This window comes from Rhineura floridana, chromosome 1 (assembly GCF_030035675.1).
Source record: "Rhineura floridana isolate rRhiFlo1 chromosome 1, rRhiFlo1.hap2, whole genome shotgun sequence".
Taxonomy (NCBI): domain Eukaryota; kingdom Metazoa; phylum Chordata; class Lepidosauria; order Squamata; family Rhineuridae; genus Rhineura; species Rhineura floridana.
In genome coordinates, this window is record NC_084480.1 from 44,979,299 (window position 1) to 44,998,711 (window position 19,413).

Here is a 19,413-nt window from a genome sequence, read left to right on the forward strand (position 1 = left end):
TAGCCAAAGTTCCTTTCCAATGCCAAATAAAATAGCCCCTGGATTGATATTAATTTTATCATTGGGAGGAGTCATTCTAAAAACAATCCCAAACTACATACAGCTTCATGTAATCCTTCTGGCAAAGGAGGCTGAAATACCAGGACAAGTGTAGAACTCACTGGCATTGCAGCGTTCACTGTGGTTTAAATTTAGCTCAGCCTACCAAGAAGACTCCCAGGATCATTTTCATTAACATTGCATCTAATATGGAAATTCAATCAGCAAAACATGAACACTCACAAATATTGGCAATTAAAAGAATGCAACTGGAATTTAAAATGGTTTTATACAACCACAATAAAACACCTGCTTAAAAAACAGCTGCACAGATGCTATTGCAAGAGAGATGGAATTTAATGATGCAGTATTTATTAGTATTTAAAATATGAATGATAAAATACATGCAAATATTTCAAACAGTTATAGGTGCATTACCAAGCACACAATTTCCTCCTTAATATCTGGCATTTCCAAAATGAGGAACTGGACACATGCCTTCAAGCAGAGCTTGGAAGTATTAAAAAGCATTCAGACATGCTGATCCTAATACTCACTACAATGCACCAAAACTACATTTCATATACCTTTTATTTATTTCTTCCGATGACTAAGGGAAGGAAAAGAATGGGGAAGGAACTGATTAATGCATATTACAAAATATATCGGACATCAAATCTCTGAGATTCCATTCATTGACATGTCCCGTGGGTCAAACATTGTACCAGTACAAACAGGCACAACTTTCCTTAATTTCATATGAATTTTGCACATTGACACAAGCAGAAACATGCCCTCCAGAACTGCAGGAGGTGCAGCGCCACACAGATAAACACATCTGTATTCAGTCATCAGTTCCCACTGCCAGCTGCAGCTGAGACTCTGCAAGCTTCAATAACTTTATATGAGTTAAGATTCCACCATGCATCTCTCAACCCTACTGCATTTCAGATTACTTCTAATTGTACAAACTAATTACCAGTGAGACAACTCTAGATTCAGCCAGAAAAAGTGCATCTTATGCAGTTCAGAGCTCTGGGCGTTTCTCCTCCTGTATAGTGCTATAGTACTATAGTGTATGGCTGGGGAACCCCTTTCAGCCCAAGGGCTGCATTCTCTTCTAGGTCATCCTTCCAAGAGCCACATGCCACTAGTGGGAGGGGCCAGAGGCCAAGTAGCAGAAATGTAAACTTTACCGTTGCATAGTAGGCTAGTTTTAACATTTCGTCCCCCACCTAGATAAGCAATAAGCATTATCTGAGTTCAAAGACAGATTCCGGCCAGGCAAAAAATATTTGTGACGCAGGGCCACTGAGGGGTGTGGCCTGGGAAGAGTTCCAAGCTGCACCTGAGCTGACAGTGCAATCCTATGTGTGTTTACTCAGGACAGGAGTAAGTCCTACTGTGTTCCAATGGGACTCACTCCCAGGTAAGTGTGCACAGGATTGCATCTTAAGCCTATCTGCCATCTTTTAAAACTTCGCTCACTATGAATGAGAAGAGAAGAAAACCAGAGTAGATATTTCAGTGTCTGTTTAGGGCTGCAAGATTTAAATGGCAGATTAATCCATCTGTTCTGGTGTGTTACTGTAATACAGGATGATGGGGGGGGGAATATACCCTTTCCTTCTAATAATAAGTGGTAGCTTTTTAAAATAAAATTATTCCATTCTTTCTTCAGCATCTCAAGAAGACCACCACATGTGTCTTTTTAATACTGATACAAATGTCTATTCAATAATAGAACATTTGTCCTATATTTGATAATATGCCAAATGTGGTGATCATACGCATAATATCCAAAGATTAAATCAACTAAAAATCTTTAATCTGTTGACAGTCCTGATCTGTATTCATTCAAACCATATTCTTAAATGTGTCTTAAAAGCAAAAGCATTTAAGATGACACACTCTGGTTTGTGAGGTCTAATTTAGGCATTTCCTGCTTAGGTTAAGGACATGGAAATTAATCAAGAAACTTTGCTAAATTTGAGCAGCTAATCAGCACTACTCTAAAGCCTGCAACATCTACTTAAAAGATCTAAATCAGCTCAGATTTAGTAAAAGTTATTTTAATCTCTAAGGAAGAAACTTGAAAGCTTGTACTAGTGTGTGGAACTATGCTATGGATTATTTGTGTGTTCCTTGCTGCTTCTTTTTTCCCCTAAATATAATTACTTTATACATTATTTTGATTAGATTCATAAGAACTCCTAAAAAAGACCATCCTGTTCTGATCAGCCCTCCTGGCACAGAACATCCCTGTTTTTTGTTTGCTTGCCTTCCATGGAAAGTTCATAATAGTCTTTGCAAGATTTATTGCAAGAGCCACTTGCAGACATGCTGAGCATCCATCCTAATTTGTTTACACAAAGTTTACAGAGAGGTTAGATCACATCATTTATGTACTGAGCATTCGTTCTGATTTCATTGTGAGGAGGTACAATGTGCCAAGCAATTTGCCAGGGGGGCTGTCAGCTGGTGACACCTGTCGTCATCCCTCTCTGGCCTCATCACAGCCAAATGTAAATACAGCCTGGCTGGAAATTGTCTAGCATGGTGGCAGGATAGGGATGGGAGTGTTGGCCTTACGCTTATTAGTATATAAACAGCCAAATAAACAGTGAGGGTGAGCAGCAGCAGCAGCAATAGTGTAACCTTATAACTGGGAAGGTCCACAGTGCCTACAAAAGGGAGGAAAGCTAAACAAAATAGGTAAGTATTTTGGAATTTGGAGACAGATGTCAGGCAGAGACTGTGGTCCCATCTACGCTATACATTTAAAACAATATCATAGCACTTTAAATAGTCATGGTTTCCTCCAAAGAATCCTGGGAAGTGTAGTTTGTTAAGGCTGCTGAGAGCTGTTAGGAGACCCCTATTCCCCTCACAGAGCTACAATTAGAGTTTCCTAGGAAGAGGAATTGATTGTTAAACCACTCTGAAAACTGTAGCACTCTAAGGGGAATAGGGTTCTTCTCTCAGGACCCTTGACAAACTACAGTTTCCAGGATTCTTTGGAGGAAGCCGAGGCTGTTTAAAGTGGTATGATACTGCTTTACATGTACAGTGCAGATGGGGCCACTGTGAGTGATGGGACTCCACTGCTCAAGGGGTGGGGGAGATAAGAGAGAAAGTAAATGTTAGAAGTGTATGAGACTTAATTAAATGAGGTGATAAAACAATAGTATTTGAAACTTGTGTTCCTGGAGATTGGAAAGAGGCTGGGGCTTCCTGTAGGAATAACAGCCTCACCAGGTCTCCTCTAAAATCCAGGAGCAGACTTAAGACTCTAAAGGAACCTACGCTGCTTCAATTTGCTGTACACCTCTTAAACAGAAAGAAAACTGTAGCACAACTGTTATCTCACAATTCCCAGTGCATTTCCCTATCATTTTCATTATCACACAAAGTACAGTTTTGGGGAGAAGTGGGTTTGTTGTGCAAGAGCGCGAAACCTACTTGCATTATACAACCAACTGTACAATTAATTTCTTTAATTTGCCAGTGTGTGATGGAATCCCACCCCAAATAGTAATAGTCTGGAAGTGCCCAAGGAGATTGATCACTGGAGTCTAATTATCGCTTCCACACTAGGGTCCTTTAGAGCCATTGCTTTTCTGCAGTCAACTGCGGTTCAACACAGTACAATGCAGTGCTATATTTCTCATTAAAAATCTAGCAGTGTACAAGATTCCACTATATTGTTACTCAGAAGTAAGTCCAGTTACAGCAAAGATCCTGTTTCCCTTCACCAGTCCCTGCCTTTTTAGTAGCTTCTTTGCACTTTGCATTTAAAGCAGCAATTGACCCTGCGACAAGTTGTTCCTTGTTCAGCTACAAAGCTGCAACATTTATGAACTGACCCTTAGTTCCTGTTCCATTCAAAGGGGACATTTATTACTGGTTTTCCGTTTGCAAATTGCCCTGGCCAACTCCACTGGATTCAGACTCACTGGTGTGTTTTTCTCTGTTGTGTTTAATGTGAAATCTCAGCTTAGAGCATTTCATAGATCAGTTTACAGATTACACAGAACTCTCATGACTAGGCATGACTACTCAAGCTAAGATTGCCACAGCAAGATTGCCCCCTGAAACCCTTTAAACAGGCTCGAGGCAGGTGTTCCATTTGTGTGCAGAGGGTTTCTCTAGGTAGGGCTGGGCTTGCAATCTGGTACTCCTACGAACAGGTCAAAAAGCTGTGAGTGCCTGTGCATCTGGCTGTGCTTCCTTGGCGATGGCAGTGGCAGTATTAATCAAGATCCTCCTCAGACACTGCCTCTGGTTGAGCCTCCAATCTCTCCTCCTCAGGAGGAGGCACGAGCAGCAGCAGCTTGGGCAGGGGCTGAAAGGAGCGAAAGGGGCTGGCTCATTGTCAGGTAGCATTTCTTCAGTTGTAATTGGAACTACAGAGGTGGAGCTGTCACTGTCAAAAGTGCTGAAGCCTTCTGTTTCAGTCCCCTCCTGCTGCCTCCCACTGGGCCCCTCCCCAGGATCCCAGACTTCCTCTTCTTCCTTGTGATCACTCCAGGAATGCTCCATGGGGCTCATGACAAAAATAGAGCGGCTGCTCAATAATTTACCTTTTTAATATATAAACACAAACTGCACAAGGGTCAATTCAGGAACGCTGTGGTTATGTGAATGCATAGAAAGAAATTTACAGGGGGAAGATGTTGTTCTTAGTGTTCTGAATTATTATGTGCTGTGTATTTGTTATTTATCCACTTTTATTCTTCTCTGTTCTGAAAATGGTTATGCTTCTACTCATTATGCTGCATGCCGTGTTTTTAATTTTATTTTATCATTTTATGTGGTAAGCTGCCCAGAGAACATTGTAAATCCTATATACATACAGGATTTATGTACTATATGAATACAGTCCATAAAATAAATGGAAAGGAGCAAGGAGGAAGTTATTAATTAGAGGACAGTAGCTCCGAGAACCTTCAATAGCACTTTGTGAGTCTGGCTGATTCTGCAACCCCAGTTTGAGACAAGTGTTTTGTGACAAATAAGGCCTGAAAAAAAGACAAGAGGACAACATGGACAATGCATGGATGAAAAGGTCTGGAATGTTGTTGTTCATATTCTCCACAAAAATTGAGGAAACAAATGCTGAATATTCCATGCAAACAGTGACTGACTCTTCAGCCATCACGTAACTGCGATAAAACTTTCAGGCTGCAATCCTACACTGATCAGCTAATGCTTTGCTAAATGTTGACCACTACAGTTTGCTTGTCCATTGAAGACCATCACATTTTCATACATGAAGGTCTCCACATGAAAGGCAACTTGGAGGGCTCCTCCCATAGCTCCTTCTATATTCCAGTGCTGCTATACTCTGTTCTGTAACAAGAGTGAGCAGGTGAAGGAAAAACAAGAGAGTGTCTTTTTATTTCCACTACCACTTAAATGCCTGTAATTCATGGTTCACAGAATTTTTCAGGAAGTGTGGAATGACATGGACATAACTAAAGAAAATGCTTTAGAAGTGAAGGTTAATTTACAGTATAATCCTATAATGTCAGTATAATGTCTGTTCAGAAGTAAACCCTATTGACTGGTAAGTGTGTATAGGAACGCAGTCTTAAAGTTCTCTCCCAGTTATGTGATGGATAAAGAGTAAATTACTATTTATATGTAGATTTATAACAAATGTACATAGATTATACTCCTATGTTTTGTACATAGAAGTAAAGTCTATGTCCATTTATTTTTTCAGCTGTACAAGACTCTGCATAATTTTTTTCAGCATTAATGTAATTTTATACTCACACTTAGAAAAACAAAATCATCCATTTCTTCAGTTTCCTTTATGATAGTCTCCAGCGTGTCCTTTGCTGTATCAATATATTCTTGAAAATTAACCATCTGTTCATAAAGATACTCTATTTTGGTGTTCTTTACTTCCTCAAAGCTCTGTGCCTTTCTGTCATGGTGTCCTATCACAGTCTTGATGATGCTTTCATTTTGCTCTTCTAAAAGCTGCTCTTTTTCCTTACAGTTTTCCTAGGAAACAAAAAATATTCCACATGTTGGAAAAATAGGAAAAATAAAAATTCATTGGTGATTTTTTTCTCTCCTGAGCATTGGAGATTTCAGGACCACTTTTCCTAGGTCAGATCTATCAACATTGACTAGCAACAGCTTTCCAGGGTTTCAAGGAGGGGTCTTCCAAGTCCTATCTGGAGACACTAAGGATTGAAAAGGAGATCACGCGAGTTCACCCACTCTGCCTTAGTTTTTAAGTAAGTTGTGTGTTCAAATACATAGGTACATAAGCTATTGTTCTGAAAGCTTACTTTACAGAGTATAGCCTCTTTCCCCAACTTGGTACCCGCTAGATGTTTTGGAATAAAACTCCTATCATCCCTTACCTTTAGCTGTGCTGGCTGGGGCTGATGGGAGCTGGAGTCCAAAATATCCAAAGGCCACCAGGTTGGGGAAGGCTGGAGAGGGGTTAACTATTCCACCATCATTCTTCTATGATGGAAGGTGGGTTGAGAATTATAGGCAAAGTATGACTTAACTTCAGACATCAAGGATCAGATTTAAGTCAAAATAAGAGAAAACACTTTGAAATCATAGAGTGGTGGGGGTTTTTTTACTCAGGGAGAAACAGAAGGAGGGAAGTAGAGGGCAGGGTTAATGGTGTCACCTCAGTAGCATATCTAGGCCTTACTGTGTCCTTCACCAGATGACAATTCAATCAGCCATCTCTATGTTTCCATCCAGGTTGGTGATAAAAAGGTAAGAGCTATAGTTCAGTGGTAGAGCACATGCTTTGCATGCTGAAAGTGTCAGATTCAGTCCCTGGCTTCTCCAGTCAAAGAGCTCTCAGAGACTAAGCAGGGCTGGGAAAGAAGACCTATGCCTGACACCATGGGAGCTACTGCCAGTCAAAGGAGAAAATATTAGGCGAGGCTAGGTTGAACTAATGGCCTGATTCAGTATAAGGCAAATTTATATGTTAAAAATGTGCTGAAAAATCAACTCATTTGAAATGTGGTGCTGGGGGAGAGCTTTGCGGATACCATGGACCACAAAAAAGACAAATAATTGAGTGTTAGAACAAATTAAACCAGAACTATCGCTAGAAGCTAAAACAAAGACATGATTCACTAGAAAAGACAATAATGCTGGGATAAACAGAAGGGAGTAGAAAAAGATGAAGGCCAAACAAGAGATGGATTGATTCCACAAAGGAAGCCACAGACCTGAACTTACATGATCCGAACAGGGTGGTTCATGACAGATGCTCTTGGAGGTCGCTGATTCATAGGGTCACCATAAGTCGTAATCGACTTGAAGGCACATTAACAACAACAAGGTGTTCCCAAGGTACTCAGAAGGAAACTATCCCATCAGAGTACGCGGAGCTGACACTAGGCTAAAGACCTATATACAACTGATTTATGCAGTGTATTAAAGATTATTCTTCCATCAAGTCAGTTATTGACTGCTATAATTGCAGTTAGATAGGCTCCTATCTTTCTTTAAAATCCTCAGAAGGAAACTGAAGCTACTATTACAAGTACTGTAATATTTGGTAAAATGTAGGTGGGTAGCCTGAGGCCCTAATTTTTTTAGAGCTCCTGGGAAGAAGGATTGATTATTAAACTACTCTAGAAATTGTAGTTCTGTGAGGGGAATAACGGTCTCCTAACAACTTGCAGGACCCTTAAACTACAATTCCCAGGATTCTTTAGGGGAAGCCATGACTGTTGAAGTGACATAATTGTGCTTTAAAGTGTATAGAGCAGATCTGACCAGAGAAAGGGAGGGATGGAGGGAATGGCAGAAAGAGAAAACGGTGTGCCACAAAAGGGCTCCTGCTGGGAGGAAGAGTGGGATATAAATCAAATAATAATAAAATAAATAAAAGGGCTGGCTCGACCCACTGCTGCTTCACCATGCCCACTGCTGCTTCACCATGCCTACTGCTGGCATGTGGCCCTCAACAGATTATCCCCTTAGGGGATGCAGCCCTTGACAGAAAAACAGTTGCTCACCCTGGCCTTAAAAAAAGGATAATTGACTTCAAACCTTCAGAAGTTTTTATTTATTTACTTATAAGCCACTTAATATTTCAAAAATGTCTAAGCGGTGTACAACATAAAAACAATAAGCATTAAAACAAAAATACTATTTTGCTGCTTTTATGCTATAACAAAAAAGCATAGAAACAAAGAAATTCAGAGATTCAAACAATTTTTTTTGTTAATTTGCCCTCTGATAACTGACTTCTGAATGGCAGAATGGAATATTTTATGGAAGGCTGTAATTAGGGTTTTTTTGTGTCTGTGTGTACATACATGCAATCAAGTCACCTCTTGTGCAGAAAGAAAATGTTAGGTTTATACTGTAATCCATCCAATTGAACAATTATAACGATGTCACAAATCTTTATAAAAAAAAAAATTATTTATTTAATATTTATTTAATTTATATCCCGCCCTTCCTCCCAGCAGGAGCCCAGGGCGGCAAACAAAAGCAGTAAAAACACTTTAAAACATCATAAAAACAGACCTTAAAATACATTAAAACAAAACAACTTTAAAAACATTCTTTAAAAAAGCTTTGAAAACATCTTAAATAAAAAGGGTTAAAAAAACATATTATTTAGAAACAAAAATCTCGAAAGAGCTCAAGATATTGTATGCGAAGCAATGCGGATGCCACACACTTACCTCAAGAGAATTAAACAGAGCTTCAATCTCACTGACAAACCCCTCAACCTTCAAAGATCTTTCTTGCAAAACATCTAGGAATCCATCCAATTGACCCTGAAATATTAAAATTTTCACAACCATCTAAATACAACGGTCAGGAAGAAAAAATGTTATGTTTCACATAACTAGACACAAAGAAAATATTTAATATTTCATTAAAAGGCCTTTCAAAATGCAAACCTATGGCTTAGTGCTCCATTGCTCTGCATCAAGGATCAGGCCCATTGTGCTGGTAGGGTCTCACTGCCAGAGATTCCTGAAATCCCCCCATTGTGGGATTCATGTCTGACATATTGCAAATTATATTGAGCTTCATTTGAAGAGGCTTTATGAGAACATAAACCACATTGCAGAATCGGGAAAATCATACAAATATCTGTGATTAATTTAAGAGGGCAATGAGTTCCATAAAAGATTAAATAAAATAGGAGATACTATGGGAATTTCTTCATTTTTCTTTTCTTTATAAAGCTTGGCAGTTTTCACAGATTTAAGAATGGATTAATCCACTAAAGCTTTAGTTGATTAATTGATGGGGTAAGTTGTTGTTAGAGGGGAGAGACTGAAAGGTGGACTTTAAAAAAAATTCTTGGATTTGGGATGAGTCATGGTACTTAACTAGGGAATGGAAGATTAACTATTAAAGATGGTCTTTCCTCCTAGCAGCAAGCGATAGCTTTATTTGTATTATTATTATTCAATGATAAAGTAATTTCCTCAAAATGGCTCTCAGGCTGAGGTTTTGGTAATGCACATGTTTTATTAAATGAAATTAAACCCACAAGCAGGATCTGAGCAACAGCACTCTCCTCACTTGTGATTCCCAGTAATTGGTATTCAGAGGCATACTGATCTAAATAAAAAGACATACTTATTAAAAGCTAAAGACCAGGATCCCAAAAGGCCCGTACTTGCCTTCAAACCACTTCCATATGCACATTGAGCTTGAGGAGCAGCCAATTTTCTGTTCTAGCTGCAGCCACATTGAACACCATTCAGGAGGACCCCCTGTACTTCATCAGGAGGGATTGGGGGGGGTATAGAAGGGGGGGAGCCTGAAACTCAGGCCATGATTCCAGGCATTATGTTTAATCAACTAAATCAATCTTTATTCAATAATGTTTAAACAATTGACAGGCCAAGTTTTATTTGACCTGCTTTTTCCTGTGCTTTTGAATCTGCTTCTCAAGAACTACACAGGATTTGGTTCTCCAAATAACAGAGACAGCACTCATGACATGAGTTATAACTATCTTTCATGCAGGAGCCCTCCTTCACCTTCCTTTGGAGCACTTGGTCATCTGTTCAAAAGCAGTTTGTGTTTCATAAACACTCTTGGCGCTAATCAGATTCCTCTATATAGCTAAAAAGGAAGGTCAAAGCATGGCTGGAAATTAACATAAGCAACACCTAGGAATTCTAAAATGCATACCAAATTACACGAAGTGTGTAGATAAATACACCGGGAAAAAATCAGTGTGTGTGTGTGCGCGTGTGTGTGCGCGTGTGTGTGTTGGTAGAGAAACATTTAATTTTTTTTAAGCCACCATCAACAGCTTATTGCACTGAACATATTGTATGGCTGATGAAAGCTGAAATAAGTATTCTGTTGTCTGAGCACCAAAGAACACAGTGGAAACAAGACAGAACGGTCAAAGAAAGAAAGTGATCTTTTGCCTGGTGAAACAAGGCACATGAAGGCTAGATTTCATTTCTGGCTGCCCCTCCAAATTATAGAGCCAGGGGATGATGTCATGAGATATGCTCAAGTCCTTTGACTTTGAAAAAACTAGCCTAGAGAATGAAACCGAGGCATGTGACTTCTCTGATATTCTTAGTAACTGCTTATCATTCACAGTTGCAGTATGAATCTGTATATGCTGAGAAGACAGGAAGCTCTATTAAAATCAATGGGAATTTGGCAATGGACATCAGTGAATTTCACCCTTTTTTATCACTGGAGTAACTGGCCATGGCAGAACATGTTAGAAGGCTGTCGTGGTGTGATGGCAAAGAGGCTCTGGATCAACACTTATTTCACTAGGCAGGCCATTATTTTCTCAGCTCCCATCCCTCATCTGTAATATGTAGATATTAATACTGGCCTACTTTAGGGACGTAAGAAGCTGCCATATATGACGTCAGACCACTGGTTCGTCTAGTTCAGTATTGTCTACACTGACTGGCAGCAGCTCACCAGGGTTTCAGACAGAGGTCTCTCCCAACTCCACTTGGAGGTGCCAGGAATTGAACCTGTGACCTACTGCATGCAGAGTATGTGCTCTGCCACTAAGCTACAGCCTCCAACAGCCATACAGTGTTGTTGTAAGGACTGCTGAAATAATGTATGTAAGAGTACTTTGAAAGTTCAAAATGTAAAAGGTAAAAATATATTTAAAAATAGTTTTGTCAATATTCTGCTCTGAACCAAAGACTCATTGATCTAGCTTTGTTACCCAGGAGATTTCTGTGGCGCCAAGTACTTGCCACCTGCTGATGCTCCTTAACAGGAACAATCTTGCCGTGCTTATCCATGCTCCAGTAACCTCCAGACTAGGCTACTGTAATGCAGGGCTGTATGGGTGGGGCTGGTTCTAATAGGTTGGGCTCATGCAACATCACATAGTGCTGGAAGATGAGATCCCCAGGGCAGAAGGCACTCGGTGAGTTACTGGGGAAAAAAAACGGACAAGTATGAGTAGCGCTGTGACCAATGACGCAACTGGGTCAAAGCCGAATGGAAGCTCGGAAACTGATGTGCACAGATGTGAAAGGAGAGTCCAGAATTGTACGACATACACAATAGAAACATGGAATGCGAGAAGCATGAACCAGGGAAAGCTAGAAATTGTCAGGCAAGAAATGGAACGTATCAACATTGCAATATTTGGCATGAGTGAATTAAAATGGACAGGAATGGGACATTTTCAATCAGGCAACTACAAAATGCTTTATATAGGAAATGAGAAATTAAGAAGGAACAGGGTTGCTCTAATAGTGAGAAGTGATGAAGCAAAAGCAATTAGGAGCTATAACACAAGGTCTGAGCGAGTGATATCAAGGAAATTTATTGGCAAACCTATTACCATAACATTCACCCATGTCTATGCTCCAATGGCAAATACAGAAGAAGAGGAATTGGAGAGATTTTACACAGGAAGAAATTGATCACACGCCAAAACAAGATGTTCTGCTAATCATGGGGGACTGGAATGCAAAAGCAGGGAACAGAGAAGAACTACGAATTGTGGGGAAATGGGGCTTAGGAGATAGAAATGAAGCAGGAGAAAGATTTATTGAATTCTGTGAAACCAATAATTTGTTTTTTGCAAATACGTTTTTTGAGCAACCAAAAAGATGACTGTACACATGAACATCACCAAATGGTCAATATAGGAATCAAATTGATTCTATAATTAGTAGCAGAAGATGGAGAAGTTCCATACGTTTTGTGAAAACAAGACCAGGAGCAGATTGCAATACAGATCATGAACTGATAATATCAAAAATCAGAGTAAAGCTAAAGAAGAGGAAGAACACAATCTTAATGCCAAAATACAATTTAAATGATATCCCAGAAGAATATAAAGATCAAATAAGGAACAGATTTGAGGCTTTAAACTTAGTTGACAGAGAACCAGAAGAACTATAGAATGAAGTCAGAGACGTTATCAGGAAAGAATACAAAAAGACAATACCTCTAGTTAAAGAGAAAGACCTCGATGGATGACTGAAGAAACTCTTAAAATGGTTAAAGAAAGAAAGCAAAAAGAGATAGAAACACGGTTAGAACCCTAAATGCAATAATGCAGTGACTAGTACATAGGGACAAAGAGAACTATTACAGTAGTTATTGTGTAGAAATAGGATAATAAAAAAGTAGATCAAGAGCCTATTCCAAAAGATCAGAGAAATTAAAGGGAAATGTAAACCAAGAGTAGGGATGTTGAATAATCAACAGGGGAACACACTGCCTGACCCAGATGAAATAAAAGGAAGATGGAAGCAATACAATGAAGAACTATATAAAAGAGGTGCAAGGATGACAGATTCATTCACAAAGGAACCGTATGATGAACCACCCAAAATTTTAGAATGTGAGGTGGAAGCTGCTCTTCAAATTCTTGGAAGAAAGAAATCACCAGGAATAGATGGCATACCAATAGAGTTGTTACAAATTACTGAGACTGAATCTGTCCAAATTTTGATAAAAATTTGTCAGCAAATATGGAAAACAAACCAATGGCCTACAGACTGGAAGTGTTCAATATATATCCCAATTCCAAAAAAAGGGGGATAATAATAATAATAAATAATAAAATTTTATTTCTGAGTCGCCTATCTGGCCGAGTTAACGGCCACTCTAGGCGACGTACATAAAAAGAATAAAAACACAACATTTAAAACCAAAACCTCAGTCAATAGATAATCTAAAACCGCCCGTCTATAACAGATAGCATTAGTCCACCCCAGCAATCCTATAGGCCTGCCTGAATAGCCAGGTCTTTAAGGCTCGGCGGAAGCCTACCAGGGAGGGGGCATGGCGAAGATCATACAGCAGGGAGTTCCAGAGGGTGGGGGCCACAATTGAAAATGCCCTCTCTCTGGTCCGCACCAGCCTAGTTGTATTAACTGGTGGGACCGAGAGAAGGTCTTGCGTGGCTGATCTCGTCAGGCAGCATATTTGATGATGTTGGAGGTGCTCCTTCAGATAAACTGGCCCAAAACCGTATAGGGCTTTAAAGGTTAACACATCCCAGGGAATGCAATAATTATCGCACCAATGCCTTAATATTGCATGCAAGTAAAGTAATGCCCAAGATTCTACAACAAAGGCTCTTACCATGTATGGAGCGAGAAATGCCAGATGTCCAAGCTGGATTTAGAAAGGGAAGAGGTCATAATGCAAACATACGTTGGATAATGAAATAGACCAAGGAATTTCAGAAGAAAATCACTCTGTGCTTTATAGATTACAGCAAAGCCTTTGATTGTGTAGATCATGAAAAACTTTGGAATGTTTTAAAAGAAATGGGGGTGCCATGGCATCTGATTGTTCTGATGCGCAACCTATACTCTGGACAAGAGGCTACTGTAAGGACAGAATATGGAGAAACCAATTGGTTCCACATTGGAAAGGGGGTGAAACAGGGGTGTATTTTATCACCCTATTAGTTTAATCTATATGCAGAACATATCATATGGAAAGCGAGATTGGACCAAGATGAAGGAGGTGTGAAAACTGGAGAGAAATATGCAGACAATACCATACTACTAGCAGAAACCAGTAATGATTTGAAACAAATGCTGTTGAAGGTTAAAGAGGAAAGCACAAAAGCAGGACTACAGCTGAATGTCAAAAAGACCAAAACAATGACAACAGAAGAGTTATGTAACTTTAAAGTTGACAACGAGAACATTGAACTTGTCAAGGATTATCAGTACCTTGGCACAGTCATTAACCAAAATGGAAACAATAGTCAAGAAATTAGAAGATGGCTAGGACTGGGGAAGGTGGCTATGAGAGAACTAGAAAAGGTCCTCAAATGCAAATATGAATCACTGCTAACACCATAGGATCATTCATACCATGGTATTCCCAATATCTATGTATGGATGTGAAAGTTGGACAGTGAAAAAAGTGGATAAGAGAAAAATCAACTCATTTGAAATGTGGTGCTGGAGGAGAGCTTTGCGCATACCATGGATTGCGAAAAAGACAAATAATTGGGTGTTAGAACAAATTAAACCAGAACTATCACTAGAAGCTAAAATTATGAAACTGAGGTTGTCATACTTTGGACACATCATGAGAAGACATGATTCACTAGAAAAGACAATAATGCTGGGAGAAACAGAAGGGAGTAGAAAAAGAGGAAGGCTAAACAAGAGATGGATTAATCCCATAAAGGAAGCCACAGACCTGAACTTACAAGTTCTGAACAGGGTGGTTTATAACAAATGCTATAGGAGGTCGCTGATTCAAAGGGTCACCATAAGCCGTAATTGACTTGAAGGCGTATTCATACCCTTCACTGGATCGTCACCTTGTAGTGGTGAGTGGGCTTGAGTGTTCCAATGAACCCTGTGAGCGATGCCATCGGGAGTCATATACTCCCAGTATGGTCACCCATGGCAGAAAGGTCAAGGGAGAGGAACCAGACAAAGAACAATCCAAGAATGTCCTCAATGGCAGAACAGGTGGAGGATAACAATGTGAATGTTACAACAGCTGTGAAGGTGGATGAAGACTGCAGCAGATAAAAGATTTCCAATCATTGTGGTATCCATGCCATTGGATCAAAGCCTTTTTCTGTCAAGATTGTGTGTTGATTGTTGTGCGCTGATCTCCCCACATAAAACAAATTAATGTACAGGCATCTTCCAAAACAAAAACAAAAGTCCTGCGGCAGTTGGCGAATGGCGATAGGGGCAGGACTGTGAAATCCGGAAGCCCTTAGTCATGGACCAGCACATGGGTGGTGGTTACAGATTCAGTTGTCCTGGCTCAAGGACCAAGGCAGTTGAGTAGTTCGGCAACTGTATACACGACAAAGCAGTCCTATTCAGGATCCACTCTGCTTACCCCGTATGGGGAGGGGGCTAGAAAAGATGCCCTAAACATAGTCTGCCTCATCTCTTCCTGACTGGATTACCGCGTCCAGTGGGGTCACCACTTAGTGGTTGCAAAAGACAATTGAATTTTGGAACATGGCATATAAGGACATTGCTAGACAATGCAGATAGTGAAAGTCCTGAATGCAGGACTGCCATCATTGTGAGGGAGTTGAGACATTTCAATATTGACATAGCAGCACTCCAAGAAACACGAAGAGCAGGAGAAGGACAATTGAAGGAAGAAAAAGGAGGTTATACCTTCTTCTGAAAGGACTGCCTGAACAAGAACGACGAATACATGGAGTAGGCTTTGCTATTAAAAATAATCTTGTGAGGCTCTTGTCAGAAGTTCCTTTTGGCAGTAATGAACGGCTCTCAACTCTCCGGTTAAAACTCGCCAAAAAACAGCAGGCAACTATTATAAGTGCTTATGTGCCAACATTAGATGCTGATGAAGACATCAAGGAAATATTTTATACCCAGCTGGATAGCATCTGGATAAAATTATCCTCCTGGGCGATTTCAATGCAAGAGTTGGGCGTGATTTTGATTTATGGCAAGAAACCATTGGGAAAGAAGGAGCTGGCAACAGCAACCTGAATGGAATTCTACTTCTGACTAAATGTGCAGAGCATAATCTTGTTATTACAAACATGCTCTTTCGCCAGGAAAATAAATGTAAAACATCATGGAAGCACCATTGGTTGAAAAACTGGCATCTCCTAGATTATGTAACTGTCCATGCTAGAGATCGTCATGATGTACTCCTCACCAGGGCCATGACGAGTGCTGATGACTGCTGGACAGATCACCAATTAATTCGATCCACTATGGCCATTAATATTGTTCATCAACGTAGGCTCCAAGGAAGAAAACCAAAGCATAAAATGAACACCCATGCCCTTCACGATCCTATTAAACTAGCTTGTTTTCAAACAACGCTTAAGAAACATCTACCTATGGAAATCCATGAAAACGTCGAGGAACACTGGATTAAACTGAAGACTTCCATTATTGCAGCATGTAAACAAACTATTGGATACCAAACTAAGAAACATCAAGATTGGTTTGATGAGACATACTGAGATTGAACGTATCATCAACAAAAAAAGGAAGGCCTTCCGGATATGGTAGAACAACATTGACTGTACTGCTCAGAAGAAAATCTATGCCAGTGCAAAGTCTGAGGTTCAACGAAGAACTAGAGAACTTAAGAATGCCTGGTGGACAAAGAAAGCTCAAGAAATCCAGCATTTTGCAGATGCTCATGATATACGGGGCTTTTTTAATGCCACAAAGGCCATCTATGGACCAACAAATTATGGTACGAATCACTTATGCTCAAAGGATGGTACCAAACTTCTAAAGGACAAAGAGTCTATTGCACTGCATTGGAAAGAGCATTACCACAACCTCCTTAATTGTAACTCTATCGTGGCTGGTGAGGTCTTCTCACAAATTCCTCAAAAACAAACCAGAGACGAGCTTGCAGTATCCAAATCTGGATGAAGTCAGTAAAGCCATCAAACAAATGAAGAAAAACAAAGCAAGTGGACCTGATGGGATTCCTGCTGAAGTCTTTAAAGAAGCTGGACCTGAACTTACACAACAATTTCATAAGCTCATTGAAAAGATCTGGATGAGGGAGGAGATCCTGGAAGACTTTAGGGATGCCATAATTATCACTCTTTTTAAGAAGGGTGATAGAACAGATTGTGGGAACTACCAAGGTATCTCTCTTCTTGCTACTGCAGGTAAAATCCTTGCAAGGATCCTCGTAAATCACCTCCTACCTATCTCAGAAGACATCCTCCCCGAATCCCAAAATGGTTTCCACCCTTCCAGGGGGACAGTGGACATGATCTTCACTGCATGACAGCTTTAAGAAAAATGCAGGGAGCAAAACCGACCTCTATATATGGCATTTATTGATCTGACTAAGGCCTTTGATACTGTAAATCGAACTGCTCTCTGGACCATCCTTCTGAAAATTGGATGCCCTGATAAATTTGTGAATATTTTGTGACTCCTCCATGACAGCAACCATTTTGGATAACAATGGCTCTCAAAGCGATCCATTCATAGTGGGATCAGGCATAAAACAGGGATGTGTCATTGCTCTGACCTTATTTGCCATTTTCATTGCCATGATTCTACACCTTGTTGAGGGGAAACTTCCCACTGGTGTGGAAATCACATATTGGACAGATGGAAAGCTTTTTAATCTCAGTAGGCTGAAAGCAAAAAGTAAGGTAATTACAGTCTCTGTCGTAGAACTTCAATATGTTGATGATAATGTAGTCTCCGCACATTCAGAGGAAGATCTTCAAGCTATCCTAAATGTCTTTGCAGAGGCATATGGAAAGCTTGGCCTCTCGCTCAGTATCAAAACCCCCCGAAGTGCTTCATCAGCAGGTGTGAACTAGTCCCTCTGTAGCACCATCAATCCAGCTCAATGGAGTGATGTTGGAGAATATTGATCACTTTTCTTATCTTGGCAGCCATCTCTCTGTAAAAGCTGATCTTGACACTGAAGTTCAACATCGTCTGAGATCTGCAAGTGCCGCATTCTCCCAAATGAAGCGTAGAGTGTTCGAGGATTGGGATATTCACAGAGACACCAAAATGCTTATCTGCAAAGCCATTGTACTACTGACCTTACTGTATGCCTGTGAAACATGGACCATTTATAAACACCACTCCCAACTTCTTGAAAGATTCCACCAACGCTGCATCCAGAAAATTCTGCAAATTACTTGGGAAGATAGACAAACTAATGTTAGCATATTGGAAGAAGCAAAGACTACCAGCGTTGAAACAATGATCTTTCAACATCAACTTCGCTGGACCGGCCATGTTGTTCGAATGCCTGATCACCATCTTTCAAAGCAGCTACTCTACTCCCAACTTAAGGACGGAAAACGGAATATCGGTGGACAGCAAAAGAGGTTTAAAGATGTTCTTAAAAATAATCTAAAAAAATGTAACATGAGCATTGAGCCCAATTCAAAGTGTTGGTGCTTATTTTTAAAGTGCTACAGAGCTTGGGACCTGCATGCATGATGGAAGGCATACTCCCACATCAACCAAGAAGAGAGCTTTCTCAATTAGGGCACCCTGCCTCTGGAATGCTTTCCCCAGAGAGGATCACCTGGTACCTACTCTGGCCACACCTTCACCATACATTTAAAGCACTATCATACCACTTTAATAGTTATGGCTTCCCCCCAAAAATGCTGGGAATTGTAATTTATTAAAGATATTGAGAGTTGTTAGGAGACCCCTATTCCCCTCACAGTGCTACAATTCCCAGAATTCCCTGGGAAATGGGATTGATTGTTTAAACCACTCTGGGAATTGTAGGCCTGTGAGGGGAATGGGAGTCGCCTAACAACTCTACGCATCCTTACCAAATTACAGTTCCCAGGATTCTTTGGGGGAAGCCATGACTGTTTAAAGTGGTATAAGAGTGCTTTATGTAAGATGTGGATGTGGTTGACTTTTGAGCATCAAATACCTTTTGCATTTTTCCACGTGTTTCAATCCTTATTGTGTTTTATGTTATTTTTTAAAAAAATGTTTTAATTCCTTAACTTGTAATCCTGCTATGATTTGCTGTTTAGTTGGCTGTTTTATCTTTTTTATTGTTATTAGGTTACATCCAAAGGTTTCCTTCCTCCTACTGAAGAAGCTAACCTCTAGAGGAAAGTGTCCTCTGGAGCAAAGGAACCTTTGGATGTAACCTATGAAAATAATATAAGCTGCCTGTTCTTTAAAATAAATAGATAAATAAAATAAATAGATAAATAAAGTTCCTATCTTAATGGGTTGCATCCAAAATGGTGACTCTGTGCTTGTGGAAAACATTTCTGCTTGCACAAGTCAGGACACTCAATTTTCACCAAAACCTATTCCTTTATACTTCAGGTCCTATTCCCCCTGTAGAAAGGCTTGAGGGTTTGGAACCCTGTGGAACACTATGAGTTACAGTAGTAGGTAGCAGGAGATCAGAGGAAAT

General features: G+C 40.0%; 1 protein-coding gene across 3 annotated transcripts in view; it reads right to left on the reverse strand.

The window, feature by feature from the left end:
- Positions 1-19,413, reverse strand: part of CMYA5 (cardiomyopathy associated 5) — a 108,470-nt gene that overhangs the window by 61,380 nt on the left and 27,677 nt on the right. For 2 of the 3 annotated variants that reach the window (XM_061619803.1, XM_061619793.1), the window contains exons 3-5: positions 8,736-8,831; positions 5,821-6,054; positions 627-649 (exon numbers count right to left, since the gene is read on the reverse strand). In XM_061619803.1, coding sequence (XP_061475787.1) covers positions 627-649; positions 5,821-6,054; positions 8,736-8,831 — 353 coding nt within the window. The remainder of the gene's footprint in view (positions 1-626; positions 650-5,820; positions 6,055-8,735; positions 8,832-19,413) is intronic. The other variant, XR_009761634.1, reaches the window with a different exon arrangement.